Source organism: Carassius carassius, chromosome 1 (assembly GCF_963082965.1).
Source record: "Carassius carassius chromosome 1, fCarCar2.1, whole genome shotgun sequence".
Lineage (NCBI taxonomy): Eukaryota > Metazoa > Chordata > Actinopteri > Cypriniformes > Cyprinidae > Carassius > Carassius carassius.
Window position 1 is genome coordinate 1,818,062 of NC_081755.1, and position 20,527 is coordinate 1,838,588.

The 20,527-nt window shown below is 40.9% G+C and overlaps 1 protein-coding gene across 2 annotated transcripts; it reads left to right on the forward strand.

Moving 5' to 3' along the window:
• Positions 1 to 418: 418 nt before the first annotated feature.
• Positions 419 to 14,556, forward strand: LOC132138007 (gastrula zinc finger protein XlCGF57.1-like). 2 transcript variants are annotated; one of them, XM_059547643.1, is made up of 4 exons: positions 419 to 486; positions 2,196 to 2,330; positions 12,757 to 13,897; positions 14,221 to 14,556. In XM_059547643.1, the coding sequence occupies exons 2-3, from the start codon at positions 2,246 to 2,248 to the stop codon at positions 13,863 to 13,865; spliced, it is 1,194 nt and encodes a 397-aa protein (XP_059403626.1). In that variant the 5' UTR covers positions 419 to 486; positions 2,196 to 2,245; the 3' UTR covers positions 13,866 to 13,897; positions 14,221 to 14,556. The 2 variants fall into 2 exon arrangements, with proteins under 2 accessions (XP_059403626.1, XP_059403635.1); XM_059547652.1 differs by lacking the exon at positions 419 to 486 and adding an exon at positions 518 to 616.
• The last annotated feature ends 5,971 nt before the right edge of the window (positions 14,557 to 20,527 follow it).

Genomic DNA, 20,527 nt, shown 5'->3' on the forward strand with positions numbered 1-20,527 from the left:
TGTCAAGCGGGTGTGTGACGTCTAGCAGCCAAAATAAAAGTCCCGTTCACGGGCTCCGTCTTCTTCTGCGAGTTTATTGGCGGGTTGCAAGCCAACTGGAAAGGCGCTTACCGCCGCCAGCTGCACTGGAGAGTGACGAGGAAGACGTTCTACTTTCGGTTATTAACGACGCTATCTCTCGAGAGTTTCATTAACGCTGCGCTAATTTTATTAAGACAGATTCTTACATTTGTAATCCCACAAGTTAAAATTTATATTAGTTAAATAACACTGATAATTAGGCTATATTATTAATACCTTTATGATTAGATTTATATTTCATCTTAAATATATGTTTGATCACCTGTCCAATAAGAGCTCTGTAATCTTTCTCTGTCTGAAAGCTGTTCATTGTGTCTGAGCGGACGGAGAAGACTTTAATTCTGCTCTGGCGGCGTGACATCATAGGACTGCGCGCGCTCCCGCGTCTTTTGTGATCCGGCTCAAGTCTGTGTTTGTAAACTGCTTATACTGATAGAAAGCGTTCAGTTAATTATATAGTTGTTAAACGATATCAGATTAATTATTGAATGTAACATTGTAGTGCTTTATATAACATTAATAGGCGTTATTTTGTGTGAGTAAATGCATCAGCACAGAAGTAACAGTAAAGAGCGTCTGGTTTCGCTCCCTGTGTCTGAATCAGTTTATCATAAATACAGTTAGCTCACTTCTAAGTAGATTTAACTCTGACTCCATTACTAGTGTGCTGACCACTGATCAAGTGTGATGACCCACTTACTAGAGTGACCACTGAACTAGTGTGCTGACTCCCTTACTAGTAGTGTTCTGACTACTGAACTAGGGAGCAGACGAGAGATTTAGTTGGGGTTTATTTTGCTATCTGTTCATTGTTCTCTTCATCTTAAACAGAGAAAGTCCTGCTGAAGCAACTGAGATCCTTGTGACACACTGATACTGAACTAGTGTGCTGACTACTAAACTAGTGTGCTGAATCCCTTACCAGTGTACTGACTGCTGAACTAGTGTGCTGACTACTGAACTAGTGTGCTGACTACTGAAATAGTGTTCTGACTACTGAACTAGTGTACTGACTGCTGAACTAGTGTGCTGACTACTGAACTAGTGTGCTGACTACTGAAATAGTGTTCTGACTACTGAACTAGTGTACTGACTGCTGAACTAGTGTTCTGACTACTGAACTAGTGTGCTGACTACTGAACTAGGGAGCAGACGAGAGATTTAGTTGGGGTTTATTTTGCTATCTGTTCATTGTTCTCTTCATCTTAAACAGAGAATGTCCTGCTGAAGCAACTGAGATCCTTGTGACACACTGATACTGAACTAGTGTGCTGACTACTAAACTAGTGTGCTGAATCCCTTACCAGTGTACTGACTGCTGAACTAGTGTGCTGACTGCTGAACTAGTGTGCTGACTACTGAACTAGTGTTCTGACTACTGAACTAGTGTACTTACTGCTGAACTAGTGTTCTGACTACTGAACTAGTGTTCTGACTACTGAACTAGTGTGCTGACTACTGAACTAGTGTGCTGACTACTGAACTAGTGTACTGACTACTGAAATAGTGTTCTGACTACTGAACTAGTGTACTGACTGCTGAACTAGTGTTCTGACTACTAAACTAGTGTGTTGAATCCCTTACTAGTGTTCTGACTACTGAACTAGTGTACTGACTGCTGAACTAGTGTGCTGACTACTAAACTAGTGTGCTGAATCTCTTACTAGTGTTCTGACTACTGAACTACTGTGCAGACTACTGAACTAGTGTACTGACTGCTGAACTAGTGTGCTGAATACTGAACTAGTGTTCTGACTACTGAAATAGTGTACTGACTGCTGAACTAGTGTGCTGAATCTCTTACTAGTGTTCTGACTACTGAACTAGTGTGCAGACTACTGAACTAGTGTGCTGACTGCTGAACTAGTGTGCTGACTACTGAACTAGTGTTCTGACTACTGAACTAGTGTACTGACTGCTGAACTAGTGTGCTGACTACTGAACTAGTGTGCTGAGTACTGAACTAGTGCACTGATACTGAACTAGTGTGCTGACTACTGAACTAGTGTGATGAGTACTGAACTAGTGTGATGAGTACTGAACTAGGGAGCAGACGAGAGATTTAGTTGGGGTTTATTTTGCTTTCTATTCATTGTTCTCTTCATCTTAAACAGAGAATGTCCTGCTGAAGAAACTGAGATCCTCGTGACACACTGATATAAAGATGGCGTTTATTAAAGAGGAGAGTGAAGACGTAAGGATTGAAGAAGTGTTCAGTCTGAAACAAGAAGAGACTGAGGAACAAACAGGTTGGTTTCTTTCTCAAAGCTCAACTCACACATTTGAAAATGTCCAGCTCTGCAGAAATTAATGATGTTTCTGAAGTATCCTGATTAAAGTGGTTTTATTTGACATGGAGCCTCAGGTGGACAGATGTTGAGATCACATGACCTGACTAATATAAGTGCACCTGAGAAAGATCACACTTCAGTGTTGGACTTTTGTTATTTTGACATCGCCCAGTAAATCAGGAGAAATATCAGTAGTAGCTTAAACAAAACCATTAATTTGAGTAACATTAAACCAAATATCTACTGAAGATAACAAAACCATTAATTTCTATTGGGAATACACTGATACCAAAAACTGTATGTGTTACTCGTATAGTTTTTAATGGGGAAAGATACAACGCTCTATACATAGTAAACTTACCTTTTCATCTAACTGTCCCTGGTTTTATTTATTATGAAAATAATAGGACGTCCAAGAGGTTTATTAAAATTTTAGTGGATTTTTGGCAACATATAAAAACATACAATGCATGGATTTTGGGTCGGGTATTGGTAAACATAATGATCGCTAACCGCCGTCGTTTTTATGTGCCTTTGGATCATGTCGTCATGTCACTCCACAAGTAGTCCAATAATTTGAATTAGTATTCAACACATTTCACACATTTCAGTGTGGAAGAACACGCTGAAACAGAAGGAATCAATATTAGCTTGGTACCAGGAGCTACTAACTTTCTTTTTGGGCGGGAGGAGCAGACTGGAGCGGGGATTGCCAAAGTTGTGTCTGGGGTGAAAGTGGAGGTCTGGAGTTTCTTTCAAGATCATTTTATTGCAGCGAGGTTTGTAGGTGTTGTTATACCTCCTGTTGCTGCTGGTCTATGCTGGCCGAGAGTTCGCGGAATCAGCGTGAGCGGCGTTACCTCTGGCCGTTGCCGAGCTAAGCTGAGCCAAGTGGATCGCTGAATCGACGTAGGTGTCGTTATACCTCCTGTTGCTGCTGGGCTATGCTGGCTTAGAGATCGCTGATTCGGCGTGAGTTGCGTTACCTCCTGCCGTTGCTGAGGTAAGCCGGGTTGGAGGATCGCTGAACAGGCCTGAGTGGTGTTACCGGGCTGAGGGATCGTTTGACTGGCCGAATCGTTATCTCTCCTCGTTGTTGAGGTAAGCCGGCTCAGGGGATCGCTTGTCAAGCTCTGCTGTTGCTAAGCTACATTGACTGCCTGTTGATGAAGGTTCGCTGGTTAAGGTGCATAGTTTTTTCTCCTGTGTTTTGATGTTTCGGAGTAAGCATCTGCCAAGGTGACTGCTTTAATTGTCTTCTTTGCATATAAACTGATATATTAAAGTTTACTTTATAGGAATGATTTAGAGAAATAAGAGAAAAGCAAAACTTGTTACGATGTTAAAGTACACCTTGTTGTATGCTCTTTTTTATACTTTCCTGAGTGGGCCACAAGTTGAAGATGTATGTGTTTTTAGTCGCAACGATTTCCTTACTGTGTCAAATGGCCAGTTAAATGCTTATCTGACCACTGCTTCACTTTATAATGTGCTCATTTTAGATGGTATAAAATGTACTGTTGCTTTTGAATTATTGCTTCTGGACGCGTTTGCCTGTAGGGGCACTTATTGGCCCGCTGTACATCATAGCAAGGTATCTAGTGCTTCAAAATCTTTCTCTAAAATTTTAATCCTATTACTCCTTCTGGTTTCTGGAAATGTGAGTACCAATCCAGGTCCAGATTTGTTTCTTGAAAGTCTACATCAGCTTCCAACCCCCTTAGAATTTAGTAACAGACATGGGCTTGGCTTTCTTCATATAAATGTTAGAAGTCTTGTTCCCAAATTAGATATATTTAAAATTCTTGGTTCAAAACCTTCTGTCTCTGATAATGTTTTATTTATTGATGGTTATAGAATTTTTAGATCTGATCGTAAAGGTAGGGCTGGAGGTGTTGCAGTTTATATTTCGGACAAATTTCAGTGCTCTGTTCGGCTTTCTAAATCAATTCCTAAGCAATTTGAACTTATAGCTGTGGAAATAAAAATTGGGACTATTCCACTTATTGTCATCGGTTGTTATAGGCCCCCCACTGCCATTAATGATAGTATCTCTAGTCTGTCAGAGGTGATATTAAATTTTCATTCATCTGAATTAATCTTGTTGGGTGATTTGAACTGGGATTGGATGACTGAGAAATCTGAGAACATAAAGCGGGTTTGTGATTCTTTAAATCTAAAACAACTTATAAATTGTGCTACCAGGAAAAATCCTTCACAGCTAGGTAAAGATACACTCATTGATGTTATTTTAACAAATGCAGCACATAAATATGTTGCTGTTGGTGTTTTTTCCAAACGATATGAGTGATCATTGTGCTATTGCATGTGTTAGGAGTACAAAATTACCCAAATCCGAAGGTCGGAGTTCTCAGACGTTGTTTCAGGCATTTCTCGGAGCAAGCTTTCCTTCAAGATTTATCCAGAGTGAAATGGCTTCAAATAGAATTGATTCCTACTATTGAGGATGCTGTTGCTTTTTTTCAGCAACATTTCTTAAAGCTTGCAAATAAACATGCCCCTATTAGGAAGTTTAGGATAAAAAACAGAGACAACCCTTGGTTTTCTAAAGATATAGCTGACCTAATCCATGCCAGAAATAATCAATGGTCAATAGCTAGAAAAACACAGAGTGCTAACGACTGGTGTCTTTTTAGAACTCTTAGAAATCAGTGTACAGCGCTTATTAGAAAATCTAAAGCTGAATACTATTTGGCGCAAACGTCAATTAGTTTGCATGACCATTCTAAATTCTGGAAAACTATTAGAGCATTACAAAATAAGAAAGTAAATGGCTTCCCCCACCAGTTGAAAATAGAAAGTGCTGTGATAACAGAGAAGAGGTATATGCTAAATGCTTTTAATGAGCACTTTGGAAAGGCAGGTCATATTTTTGAGAGAACATTGGGTGAAACCTCTATGGTTCAATATAATTACCAGGTAGAAACAGATGAAATTCCCCATGGCGAAACCAACATGGAGGAACCTTGGAATAATATATCCCTGGCGGAACCTTTATGCCAGTCACTACCAGGGGAAGTGGTTGATGACATTGTTTCTCCTTCAATCCTTGAGTTTACGCCATTCTTGGAAACAAAAGTTTTACATGTTTTGCAGAACATTGATTCCAAGAAGGCAGCTGGGCCAGATGGACTTGATCCGGGTTTGTTAAAAATGGCAGCAGAAATTATAGTGAAACCACTCACTTATATCTTTAACCTGTCCATTTGCACAGATACAGTGCCTACTTCGTGGAAGCAGGCTTACGTCACACCATTATTAAAATCTGGGGATCCATGTGATGCAAATAATTACAGACCTATCTCAAATCTTTCGGTTTTAGCTAAGGTTTTGGAGATTTTAGTGTCTGATCAATTAAAAACTTTTTTGGTTTCACAAAATATTCTTAACAACATGCAATCTGGTTTTAGATCTGGCCACAGCACAGTTTCTGCCTGCTTAAAAGTTATCGATGATATAAAAGCGGCAATTGATGAAAAGTTATTCTGTATGGCTGTGTTCATTGACCTTACTAAGGCATTTGACACAGTGGACCACTTCATGCTAATCAAAACCTTGTTGAATATTGGTGTGGGTCATAGAGCTGTAAATTGGTTTCAAAGCTATCTCTCTGAACGGATGCAAATTGTAAGACATGGGAATGTAACATCTGACCCTGTTATTCTAAAAAAGGGTGTCCCACAAGGTTCAGTTTTAGGTCCTTTGCTTTTTATTATCTATATAAATAATGTTTGTAGTGAATTTAAATTTTCACAGTATCATTTGTATGCCGATGACACAATTATGTATTCTTGTGCCTCTACACCTGAGGCTGCCTGTGCAAATTTGCAGTCAGATTTCACCTCACTACAATCCGCCTTGTTTGATTTGAAGCTACTTTTAAATGCAAAAAAGACAAAGGCAATGGTTTTTGCCCCCGTAGGTACTAAAGTCCCAGTTCTTGCTATTAAGACACTTCAAGATGAAGCTATTGAACTTGTTGATACTTACAAGTATTTGGGTATCTGGCTTGATAAAGGTTTTACCTTTAAAAAACACATTGAAGCTCTAGCTATGAAACTTAAGTTCACTCTGGCATTCTTATATAGATTAAAATCTTGCTTTTTTAGGACTATAAGAAAAAGACTGGTTGCAGGATTATTCCTGTCTCAGATAGATTATGGGGATATCATCTATCAATTTGCTTGTCCATCTACTCTTTCAATACTAGACCCTCTTTATCATGCGGCTCTCAGGTTCATTACAAATGCTGGCTATCAGACACATCATTGCATCTTATACAATATGGTAAATTGGCCGTCACTTAAATCGCGCAGGATGCGACATTGGTACATTTTTATTTATAAAGCGATTTTAGGTATTTTGCCGTCTTATATTTGTTTAAAATTTGTTCGTATCCAAAGTACATATCGATTAAGATCTAGTGATGTACTACTTTTTAATGTACCAAGAATGAGGACTGAAGCAGGAAAGAGGGGTCTGTCATTCTATGGTCCTTCGTCCTGGAATGAACTACAGTCTAGACTAAAGATTGGTGCGCTGATTTCATTAGCTGCTTTTAAAAAAAGAATATTGGATATGCGGACGGACATGTGTAATTGCTTTAATTAATGGTGGATATTGACTTCAAGCCACTATTTTTGTTTGTTTATATATTTTAAAGTCACTGCATCTTCACATGCAAATATATTGTAAATTTTGTGCAAATCTGCATTGTATTTTATATTTTAATTTATTGTCTTGTAACCTATGATTGCACGTGCTATACAGGACTCCCTTGTAAAAGAGACTGTGTCTCAATGGGACTTTTCCTGTTTAAATAAAGGTTATAATAATAATAATAATAATTTGTCACGATTGAAGTTCAAAGTGTACGCGCACCGTTCTGAATGCCACACACCCAACCATCTACTCACGTGAACAGCTTCAGTTGACTGATGAAGACCGTGAACACGGGTGATTCATGTAAGCAAATCCAATATATTGTCTTTCATTTTTATATGCAGGTCTAGTAAAATTTAACCAATCAATTGATCACTTTTGTCATGATTCCATAACATTAATGTTAAACGATTCTGGTCTAACTTTGCAAAGTAACGCCATGTTGGTTATTGCATACTTCTAGCTAGAAAGTTTAGCAGATTCTACAAGGCTCGAAATTGCCAACATTTTTGTCGCATATGCTCCTGAAATTTAATCTGTGCGACCTAAAAATATATTTGGGAGTAATGTTATATATTGGCTCGAATGATTCGTTCACGAACCGGATATCACAAACTGCTTTGTTTTGAACTCTCTCTCACAACAGACACGGAAGAGAAGACAATGATGAATAAAGTCGTAGGTTTTGCTATTTTTGGACCAAAATGTATTTTCGATGCTTCAAAATATTCTAACTGACCCTCTGATGTCACATGGACTACTTTGATGATGTTTTTCTTCCCTTTCTGGACATGGACAGTATACCGTACACACAGCTTCAATGGAGGGACTGAGAGCTCTCGGACTAAATCTAAAATATCTTAAACTGTGTTCAGAAGATAAACGGAGGTCTTACTGGTTTGGAACGACATGAGGGTGAGTTATTAATGACATAATTTTGCTATTTGGGTGAACTATCCCTTTAATATTTGATCGGCTGTGACTGATTGTTTATTTAGCAATCCCAGATATGATTGGCATCTGCACTCGCATTTTGTGCCAGTCGCATTGAGGAAAATGTGTTACCTGCCGGGATGTCTGTGCATATGGAGGAAACGGTAAAGGAAGCGTGGGAAGCGGGCTGGAGTCCTTGTGAGATCGAAGAGGATGGCGGAGGCCGTGATCGTGAACTTGAGATGTTCATACATTGTGCCTTTCTTTCCGTCTTCGGCGTTGATGCCTCAGTCCTCGCGGATGGTGTACGCGAGGCGACAGTCTAGATATCAAGAAGTTAATCATTGGAATCTTCACTATTTATGTGACAGTAGTCCAGTAACATTGTACGATTCCTCTCTGCGATCCTCTTCTTATGCCACTCCCACTCCAGTGACAATGGCGTTGATAAACGCGAGATCTCTGGCAAATAAGACCTTCATCCTGAACGATCTTTTTCTTTCTCATGAAATTGATTTTTTATTTGTTACTGAGACTTGGCTTAATGCTGGTGAAATGACTTCTCTTTCTGAACTTTCTCCTGGCTGCAGTTTTTTCAGACCCCTAGGTCTGTTGGTCGTGGCGGGGGTCTTGCAGTTGTTTTTAAAGATTTTAAGATTTTAGAAGTTTAAGTGTTGACTTTCACCTTCTGCGTCCTTTAGCTCTTTTGAATCTCAGTAAATTATGCTGTTTAATTCTTTTAAATCTGTTATGTGTTTTGATTTATAGACCCCCAAACTCTCATGGGGATTTTTATACAGGAGTTCTCTGAATTTTTATCTGGTATTCTCCCTTCTTTTGACAATATTTAAATTTTGGGGGATTTTAATATATACGTGTGCCGTCCTTCAAAGCCATTTGTCATTTGATTTTTTGCAATGTGTTTCGGGTCCAACTCATGAACGTTGTCATACGTTTGACCTTGTATTATCATGGGCATAAAAGTGCCATTCAGTCTCTTCATGCATGTTTGGCAGAAGTTACGTGATGGCTTGCAAATAACTTTCTCCAATTAAATGAGGATAAGACTGAGATCATTTTATTTGGAAATAAGGGGTGTGTAGATGATGACTGCCTGGGAGGAACCTTGGTGTCATTTTTGACTCTGAGCTTAAATTTGAGCAGCAAATCAATGCTGTTGTTAAGAATAGTTTCTTCCATCTTAGATGAATATCTAGATTGAAATCTATTCTTACTTTTTATGATATGGAGAAGGTTGTTCACGCCTTTGTGTCTTCACGTTTGGATTATTTTAATGTATTGTATCTGGGTGTGAGTCAGGCTTCTCTCTCTCCCATTTGCAGCTCGTTCAGAACTCAGCTGCCAGACTTTTAACGGGTAATAAGAAGAGAGAACACATTACTCCAGTTTTAATTAAACTACATTGGTTACACATTCGATACAGAATTCAATACAAAGCGCTGTTGTATGTTTTTAAGTCTCTGCATAGTCTAGCCCCTGAGTATGTTACTGATTTAATCAGCCGCTGTCAATCCAGCAGATCTCTGTGCTCGAATGATCATTGGCTTCTTGTAGTTCCACGAACGCGTTTAAAATGTAAAGGCGATCGGGCGTTTTCTGTTGCAGCTCCTAGGCTTTGGAATGACCTTCCTCTGTCTGTAAAAACTTGTCCTTCATTGGGTGCACTATCAAAACAGTAACAATCGCATGGTTTGATGACGCTCAGAAGGAGCGTGGAATGATGGGATTTGTTGCCTTCTACCCAAACGCTGACGGCCATCAATCGGGCGGAAAGATAAATCATGGATTTAATGCGAGTTCAATGACTTGTGCGAGTAGATTACATACAAAGTCAATGCAAAGACGCGATCAGACTATGGATCAAACGCGTCCTCGCGCGGGTCTAGAGATGCGATGCCCCGTGTTTGACTTGTATGCCCCATAATACTAATCTTGTTGATCATTATAATAGCATACATTTTCTTTAAAGATACGAATCAAAACAACTCACCTGTCGAGTAAAACACAAGCGAGATCGGCATCTCTTTCTAGTTGAAGTTTGTCGACCCAAATTGGCTACTTCTGTATTTGTCCGCGACACTGTTGTCATGTGGGTTCTACGTCAGTAAAGGCGGTAACAAAGGGTAACTAACGTCATTGACAGACACTTGCACTGCCCCGTGTCACTGTTTAGAATGGGAATTTTCTCATGATTTACAAGTAGTTGAAAACATTAGAGATCTTGTTAGTAATCAGCTGGACAAAATATATAACACTAGCCTAGTGGTTTTTGGATATTTTACTGCAAATATCTTACAAATTGAACCTTCAAAAATCCACTCATCTCTACAATGTATATGTCATAGCAATCTTATTTACAGGAAACACATATTTAAGTATCACTATCTTTGAATAAATCACTCATATATGGCCCCCTCATAATAGTGTTAAATAATCGTGATTACAATATTGACCAAATTAATCATGATTTAGAGTTTTGCCATAATTGAGCAGCTCTAATTCAACTTTATTGTCATTGCACATGTAAGGTTAAAGGCAATGAAATGTAGTTAATATCTAACCAGAAGTGCAATAAGCAGTGGGTAGAGTGGGCAGAATTCATTAAGGAGACAACTGTAAGAAAAAAGCTGTTCCTGAGTCTGCTCGTCCTTGTCCGGTGGCTCCTGAAGCGCCTCCCGGAGGGCCAGTCTTTGACCAGGGTGAAAGGAGTCCTTAAGAATTCTGGGAGCTTGACGTAGACAGCATTTTCTTTGTATGTCCTCAATAGCAGGAAGTGGTGTCCAGGTGATGTGTTGGGCAGTTTTCACCACCCTCTGCAGTGCCTTGCGGTCAGCCACTGAGCAGTTCCCATATCATACTGTGATGCATCTGGTCAGGATACTCTCGATCGCACACCGGTAGAAGTTCAGCAGGATGGCTGAAGACAGCTGGTTCTTCTTTAGTGTCCTGAGGAAGAAGAAGCGCTGGTGAGCCTTCTTGACCAGGCTGGAGGTGTGTGTAGTCCAGGACAGGTCCTACGAGATGTGGGTTCCCAGGAACTTGAAGCTGGAGAGACATTCAACAACCATCCCATTAATGTGGATGGGGTCGTACGTGCTTCCTTTCTTCTTCCGAGAGTCTACAATAAGCTCCTTTGTCTTACGGTGTTTGGCAGCAGGTTGTTGTCAGCGCACCATGCAACCATGTGCTGTACCTCCTCCCTGTAGGCAATCTCCTAGTGGTCTCTGATGACGCCAATCACCGTGGTATCATCTGTAAACTTTATGATTGAGTTTGATCCATGCACAGGCTTGCAGTTGTGGGTGTAGAGGAATGGGCTCAGCACACAGCCCTGTGGTATGCTGGTGTTGAGTGTCATGGTGGTGGAGGAGGTGTGGCCTGACCTAACATGCTGAGGTCTGTTAAACCCCTTTCACACTGCCATTCCGGAAAAAACACTAGTAATGTGTCCCGGCACATTACCTGCTAGTCGCTGGGCTTCAGTAACCGAGAGCAGAGCAGTCTCAGTTGAGTGGCCACTTTTGAAGCCAGATTGGTTGCTGTCCAGGAGGTTGTTCTGTAAAAGGAACATAGAAAACTGGTTGAACACAGCTCGCTCAAGTGTCTTTGCAATGAATGGAAGAAGGGATACCGGTCTGTAGTTTAAGAAGCGCTGGATTTAGAGATGGTTTCCTGAGCAGTGGGCTTACCCGAGCCTGCTTGAATGCTGAGGGAAATGTTCCAGAGTGAAGAGAGGAGTTGATAACGTGAGTAAGCGAAGGTATGACTGAAGAAGAGTGGGAGTGAGTGGGGATCGGATCAAGTGGACAAGTAGTAGGATGATTGGACAGGAGAAGTTTGGAGACGTCCATCTCTGAGAGTGGAGAGAAGGAGGAGAAACCTGCACCTGTGCATCATTCTCTACCAGCAATAAAGCTTGTTGCTGGGAAAAATTACGTAGAAGCTATTTTATTAATAAAAGTTTCTGTGCGCCACAATGTTTCTGTGTGTGTGCTGCACGATCCGATATTTGTGTTCAGTAATGTATGTATGTATGCATCTATGAAATCAGTGCAGCCTACTGCATATAGTTTTAGTTTAGCTACAAGCCCGACCTGACTCAGACTGTTGGAGTCAGATCAGGTAGCAGACCTCCAGGTCGGCGGCACTTTGCCCAATTTAACAGAGAATCGGCATCATGGCCATTGGCAAGTGAGAACTCTGATTGGAATTCAGTTTAGCGAACAAGTGCATGCCTGAGAATTCAACTGAAAGTGATGAAAATGAGTAAATGACGGCAGCACAGACCGAGGGCTGTTTTAATGTTACTTGATCTTACACAATTATGCAAATATTTTCATAACACGAGTGGCTAAAAGTGAATAAAGTTATCAACATAACTGATATTCAAAATGGTAAGCAAGCGCTGCTTCGTTTATATTTTGTATATCCTTGCTTTGGTTTCTCCTTTTGAATGATGAATACATACTATTGATAAGTGCTGATATAGACAGATAATTGTTCTCGCACAGAATGCATATGTTAGTTTGCAGTCGTAGGTAGACTGTGCAGTGTGTCCAATTATAGCTTTTTGATCCAGATGCTGCTGATGTAGGAAGAAGACAACACCATATGGTTATGTGACCGCTAGTTGTTTGAAGTCGGCTTGGTGTTTCCCCACCTTAAAAGCTTTCACGTTGCTTTTCTTATTTTTTGCTTTCTGGCTTTAAACTGTGGTTAACTTTTATATGATCTTTTTTTGCTTTAGACCTGCTGGTGCTGAAAGAGGAGAATCAAGATCCGAATGAAATAGAACAGACCGATCAGTATGAGAAACACCATGATTTAATAACTGGTAAAAATTCCACACAGACCAAAGCTACATCTTTAGGAAAAAGAGCTCAGAAAACCAAATCTACCAGCTCTTTCACCTGCCATCACTGTGGAAAGAGTTTTGATGAAAAACAAAAACTTCAAACGCACAGGAGAGTTCACACTGGAGAGATACCATTACCCTGCCAACAGTGTGGAAAAAACTTCACTCAACAAGGTGCCCTTAAAAGGCACATGAAAACTCACACAGGAGAGAAGCCTTACACATGCCAACAGTGTGGAAACAGTTTTACTCAGAAAGAAGCTCTTAAAAGTCACATGAGAACTCACTCGGGAGAGAAACCATTTACCTGCCAACAGTGTGGAAAAAGTTTCACTCAAAAATCAAACCTTAAAAGGCACACGAGAACTCATTCGGGAGATAAGCCTTTCACCTGTCAACAGTGTGGAAAGAGTTTCAGTCAAAAAGTAAGAATTCAAAGTCACATGAAAACTCACACTGGAGAGAAACCTTACACCTGCCATCTGTGTGGAAAGAGTTTCACACAGAAAAGCACCCTTCGTTCCCACATGAACATTCACACTGGAGCAAAACCTTATACATGTGAACAGTGCGGAAAGAGTTTCCCTGGAAAACAAAACCTTAAAATCCACATGAGACGTCACACTGGAGAGAAGCCTTACTCTTGCAAGTATTGTGGGAAGAGTTTCACAAATGCATACTCCTGTAAATACCACATGAGAATTCACACTGGACAGAATGTGTTCACATGTAATCTTTGCGGAAAGAGACTCGCAACAGAATTTAACCTTGAGTGTCACAAGCTCAGGCACACTGGAATAAAACCCTTCGAATGTGTTCAGTGTGGAAAGTGTTTCAGAAGTCTGATAAGATTTGATTGCCACATGAAGACTCATTCGGCAGAGGAATGCTGTAAATGTGCTCAGTGTGGAAAGAGTTTCAGGAATAAACGTAACCTCAATGTTCATGTTAAAAAACAACACATTCAAGAGAAGCCTCTGGGAAGAGCTTCCCACAAATAATCTTAAGATTCCCATGAAATACGTGTGGAATTCTGTGAAGAAACCCACATGAGATTATACTTAGGAGAACTATTTTATATGTCATCATTGTGCAAAGCGTTTCACAGTCAAAGAAAACCTGAAAACTCACAGAGGAGTTCACACTGGAAGCCATTTTAAAAATATTGCATATTCATTCTGGAGAAAGGCCCATTAACTGTGATCAATGTAATACTTTTCTTTTGACATTACACTCGATAGATGCACATAAGAAGTCATGAAAGTGAGATTTTTATGCTTTGTGGAGAAAGCTTAAAATGGCACTGTAATTTATAAAAGCACAAGAAAACAGGTATCTGTTTGAAATTAAGACTACGCTCACACCACAGCTGAATGTGTGCCATATCTGATTATGGCATCTTCATAGCCATGTCTTTTATTTGTATTGTTAACTTTTTTTAAAAACTTATCTTGAGGCTTTTTATTTTTTTCTATAAATGATTCCCTGTATCCACACCTGTTTTCTTTTGCTATGGTTTGAAACATTACAGTAGACACACTCTAATTGTGATTGTATGGAGACATTGCTCTATTCCGTTCACTGGTAACTTGGAACCAAAATTTTACATTTCTGTCTTACTGCAAAATGCCACAATGTAACTAAATGATTAAAAATAAAATGCGAACTGCATAATGAGCAACAATGAGCAAAGCAGTGTTGGCCATGTTACTTTTAAAAAAGTAATTAGTTATAGTTACTAGTTTGTTCTCACAAATAGTAACTGAGTTACATCTTTATAGAAGTAACTAATTTATCATGGAAAGTAAATGTTACTTTTTTTTTTTAATGTTCAGATGTGTCAAATAACTTGGATGCCACTAATACTAAATATGTTGAATGAAATGGACTCTAAATAGAGTAGATTATTATTATAATACATTGTACACTTATCTTCACTAATGTTGCTGTGTTGGACAATGTGTGACACCGATCAAATTCAATGTATTATTGTAAATAATACCATACATATAGTGGGACAATAACACAATAGATGGTTTAGAACTTTTAATATTTATTGCACAGGCCACAACTGGCCAACAAACAAGTCTAAAAATAAATAGTTCTTCTCCTACTTTGGTGGCTGAGCTCACGTTATCACTTGTGTTCTTAGCCACTAATTTTGTGACAGCATGTGATTAGAGCTGCACGATTAATCGTTAAAAGAACGCAATCTCGATTCAGACAAATAACGTTCGTGTCGTTTTGCCACTAGGTGGTGACAAGTGTCTTAAAAATGTATTTGTCAATGAATAAATTTTTCATTAAAGAGAATCGTTCAAAAACGCTGATTCATCCAGTAATGAAACAAGTGAAGTAGGTTTATGAGTGAGTTGATGAATCAGTGATTCAAACAACTTTTTCATAATTCTAATATAAAAAAAATTGGGGTTTTAAATATATCATATATACACTACCAGTCAAAAGATTTTGAACCATAAGATGTGTAAAGTTTTTAAAGAAAGTCTCTTCTGCTCAGAAAAATTTTGAAATATTTTTACAATTTAAAATAACTGCTTACTACTTTAATGTATTTTAAAGTGTAATTTATTCCTGTGATGCAAAGCTGAATTTTCAGCATCATTACTCCAGTCCTCTGTCACATGATCCTTCAGAAATTATTTTAATATTCTGATTTGCTGTTCAAAAAAAACATTTATTATTATTATTAATATTGTGTTGAAAACAGATTTTTTTTTTTTCAGGTTTCTTTGAAAGTTTCACAAGAACAAAATTTATGTGAAATAGAAATCATGTTATAAATGTCTTTGTCACACTTGATCAATTTAAAGAATCCTTGCAAAATAAAATTACTAATTTATATACTTATGATAATGATAATAGTAATAATAATAATAATAATAATAATAAAATCTTCCTTGAGAAGCTTGGAGTAATGATGCTGAAAATTCAACTTTGACCACAGAAATAAATTACATTTTAAAATATATTCCAATAGAAAGCAGTTTTTTTTTTAAATTGTACAAATGCATCACAACATTACTACTTTTACTGTATTTTGGATAAAATAAATGTAGGCTCTGTGAGCAGAACAGAATTATAAAAAATAAAAAAAATCTTACCGTTCAAAGACTTTTGGACTGGTAGTGTATATTAAAATGTTTAATAATTAATTCAGATTAATTAAACACTTTTAATTAGTATGCAGCAATAACATGTTGTAACACATTATTTATTTTAGTTCAGAACCGTATTGTAATCTCTATATGAGACCAAAAAAATCGTGATGCATTCTTCTCTCAACACCGTGTCTACACTGGAAGCCACGTCATGACAAAATAAAATAAACTTATTAAGCTGTCTACACTGGATGCGGTGCAGTATGGCAGAATAAATTTCCAACAGTAATCTCCTGCTGCGTTCTATTTATGATGTACTGACACAAATTTCAAATGATTTCACATGGTCATGCTTAACTCACATGCCATAATTAATATCACAACACAATCATGCATAACTTGCATGTGCCCTTTATTAAAGCAGCAGTTAACTTGTATTTTAACCAAATAAAAAGGTACTCATCTCTCATATTCATTTAAATGATGTTTTCTTGTAGTTCAAATAAATAAACAGTTCACAATTGATCAGTTAAATGTCATATTTCACCAATAAAATCAAGTTATGAGCAATGTACGGTACACCGTTAACCCCTATCATCTTTCGTACACTGTCAGAGGTGGTACTTTTCCCCATCTTTCTCAAAAACAACTGGTCCTAAAGACATCAGTTCAAGTGTGGACTGTATAAAAGGTATTCCCCCGGTGAATGAGCATACAAACATGCTTGTCTGTCTTTCAACAACAGAGGAGTGGTCGCTGGCGTGCGGTGAATAGTGAAAAGTGTACAGAACATGGTTAGTCTCTGTAACAAGATAAAAAAAAAATTGGTGACTCAATCCTCTTTTTAGTTGTGATATAGTGTTTCAGTCTAAATTACACTCACACCAGTGAATTTTGAAGCCAAACAAATTAGAATATAATAAATGAATCAATTCAGATTCAGACACGCGCTCCACTTTACTTCAGCGGCAGGCAGAATCAGTACTGTGCTTGCAACGCGTGTGCTGCCTTCTTTGACTAGCAGGACATTTATTCTGAAGTTATTGTTTTAGAAACACTGCCATCTAGTGGCTGTTCAGCCATTTAATTTAGTTAAAAGCAAGGAGTAACCAGAGCATACTGCTTGATAGTGCATCTAAATTTTCAATTCAATTAAATTCAGGAAAAGAAACACCTCGATTCATTAAGATTCATTGGAGTTTCATCCCTTATGTTAGCTGACTGCCTAGCCTTGCAGAACGTCTCGGTCATGTATGTAACCCTCGTTCCCTGAAGGAGGGAACGGTGACATTACGTCAGGAAGAGACTGACGAATGGGATCTCGCCCGGGAGCCCAATCACCTTCAAGTGGTTACAAAACAAGCCAATGGTACACAGAGGACCTTGCATCGCGAGCTCCGTAAATAAGGAACAACACGAGCAACTCTCATTCAAGTCTTTGCTGAGGAGCCGAGTCCAGAGACCGGCCGTTCAGCGGAACAGCGATGTGGCAAGGGAACATGACGTCTCCGTTCCCTCCTTTAGGGAACGAGGGTTACATACATAACCGAGACGTTCCCTTTCAGTTGGTCACATTCTACGTTACATCAGAATGAGACTGACGAATTGGGTCCCTTACAAAACACCACATGGCTGTCTTCCAGTGACCCGTGAGAGTGATAGCACCCTGTCGTAATGCCAGCATGAGGGAGGGCCTATAGCTAACACAGAATACACTGGGTAGCATATTCCAGCTGGACGTATGCTAGCAGGCTGCCTGCTTGTAGGAGGATTTACAAAGGTAGGTATCAACCAAAAGGTGGTGATACACATGAACTCTGAGGCACCTAAGGTGTTTGCTAAGGGAAAGACACATGCCACGAAGAGACTTACTGTAGACATACACATGTGGGATTGCCTAGAAGGGGAATCACAACACACGGAGGTACCTAGTCCCACACAGGGCTGACCAAAAGAGCATGCACGCAAGTGCTGACATCAACCGTGCTGGAGGAACCCAGGGTTCTGGACTGAGGAACTCACCTGAGGGGAATAGAGCACCCATCCAGTCCATGGAGTGGAATGGCACAGCAAGCGGATTGACACCGAGCAGGTCCTTACTGGCCCGAAGGACAAATGTGTTAGGTGTCGCACAGCCCGCAGCTCTAAAGATGTCTGTTAGCAAGGCACCATGCGCCAGCGCCCAGGAGGAGGCTACACTCCTAGTTGAGTGAGCTCTCACCCTTAGGGGGCATGGCAGGTCTTGAGCCTGGTAAGCCAGGACAATATCATCCACTATCCAGTGAGATAACCTCTGCTTGGAGACAGCCTTTCCCTTCTGCTGGCCTCCGTAACAAACAAAGAGCTGGTCTGAGGTCCTAAGGCACTGAGTTCTGAGTGCGGAGCGCACGTACTAGACAGTGAGCAGTGCCAAGGGCTGGGTCTGCCTCCTCCAGGGACAGCGCTTGCAAGTTCACCACCTGATCCCTAAAAGGAGTGGTGGGAACTTTGGGCACGTACCCAGGCCGGGGTCTCAAGATAACGTGAGAGTTGGCCGGCCTGAATTCCATGCATGCTTCATTAACTAAAAATGCCTGCAGGTCCCCAACCCTCTTCACAGAAGCCAAAGCCATCAGGAGTGCAGTTTTCAATGATAGAAACTTTAGATCTACTGAGAGCAAAGGTTTGAGGGGGCCCTCTGCAGTGCCGATAGAACCACTGCGAGGTGATGATGATGAGATCATGCTTCCCAAGAAACTTACCTTACACAGGATCATGGTGAGCCGAAATGGCAGCCACATAGACCTTCAGGGTGGAAGGAGACAGCCTTCCTTCCAACCCTTCCTGAAGAAAGGAAAGCACTGACCTGATCGGGCATTCCCAGGGGTCCTCACGACGTGAAGAACACCACATGACGCAGAGGATCCACTTCAAAGCATAGGTGTGTTTGGTGAACACTGCTCTAGCTGAAGTGATGGTAGCTACCACATGAGCTACCACGTTCCAAGATCGGGACGTGGGTGCCAGAGGGTGCCCCGTCTCTGAGAAAGAAGGTCTTTCCTCAGAGGAATTAGCCAGGGAGGGGCTGTCGCGAGGAGTACAAGTTCGGGGAACCAGGTCCGGCTGGACCAATAAGCGCAACCATGAGGACCTGCTACTCGTCCTCCCTGATCTTGCATAACGTCTGTGCAAGAAGGCTCACTGGGGGGAATGCATACTTGCGCAGGCCCAGCAGCCAGCTGTGTGCCAGAGCATCCGTGCCAAGGGTGCCCTCGTCAGGGAGTAAACAACTGGCAGTGGGAATTTTCTGGAGAGGCAACAGGTCTACCTCAGCATCTCCAAAGCGTTCCCAAATCAGCTGAACCGACTTGGGGTGTAGTCTCCATTCCCCGGGGCGAGACTGCTGCTGTGACAGCTCGTCTGCTGCACAATTGTGCCCAACCGGGATGTGAATGGCACGAAGTGACCTCAGATGCATCTGACTCCACAAGAAGAGATGGCGAGCGAGTTGCGACATGCGGCGGGAGTGTAGACCGCCCTGATGGTTGATGTAGGCTACAGTCACAGTGTTGTCCGTATGGACCAGAACGTGCTTGTCCTTCAGCAGGGCCCTGAAGCGGTGCAGAGCAAGCCGTACTGCTAACAACTCGAGACAATTGACATACCACTGAAGTTGGGATCCTGTCCAGGACCTGACGCAGCATGCCCATTGCACATGGCACCCCAGCCCATGGCAGAGGCATGTGTTGACACCACAAAATGTCTGGACACAGGTTCTAGGGGAACGCCATCCCGTAGAAACAAGAGGTCCAACCACGGGGGTGAAGGTTCGGAGGCAGGCCGGAGTTACGGTCACTTGGAGCGTGCCCTGTTGCCATCCCCATCTCGGGACTCGATCGTGAAGCCAGTGCTGACGCGGTCTCATATGGAGTAAGCCGAGCGGTATGACCGCCGCTGCGGATGCCATATGCCCCAGGAGCCTCTGAAACATTTTCAGTGGAACCGCTCTCTTGCCCTTGATTTGTCTCAGGCAATTCAGCAGTGACTGTGCGCGCTCATTCGTAAGCTGTGTGAACATGGTGACCCAGTCTATTTCAATACCTAGAAAAGAGAATCCTCTGCACAGAGTAGAGTTTGCTCTTTTCCTAGTTGATCCGAAGACCCAGCCGGGCGAGGTGTCTGAGCACCAGATCTCTGTGCTTGCACAACCACACTCAAGAGTGAGCTAGAATCAGCCAATCGTCGAGGTAGTTGAGGATACGGACACCTCGTTCCCTGAGAGGAGCCAGGGCTCCCTCCGCGATCTCATAAAGACACGGGGAGACAGGGCCAACTCGAATGGGAGAATCTTGTACTGAAATGCCTGCCTCTCGAAAGCAAACCGAAAATCGTCTGTGTCGACGAAGAATGGAGACATGAAAGTACCCGTCCTTCAGGTTGATTGCTGCAAACCAATCCAACAGACGAATACATTCCAAAATGCACTTGGGCGTTAGCATCATGAAAGGAAGTATGTGAAGAGCTCAGTTCAAGGCACGCAAGTCCAGAATTGGCTGCAACCCACC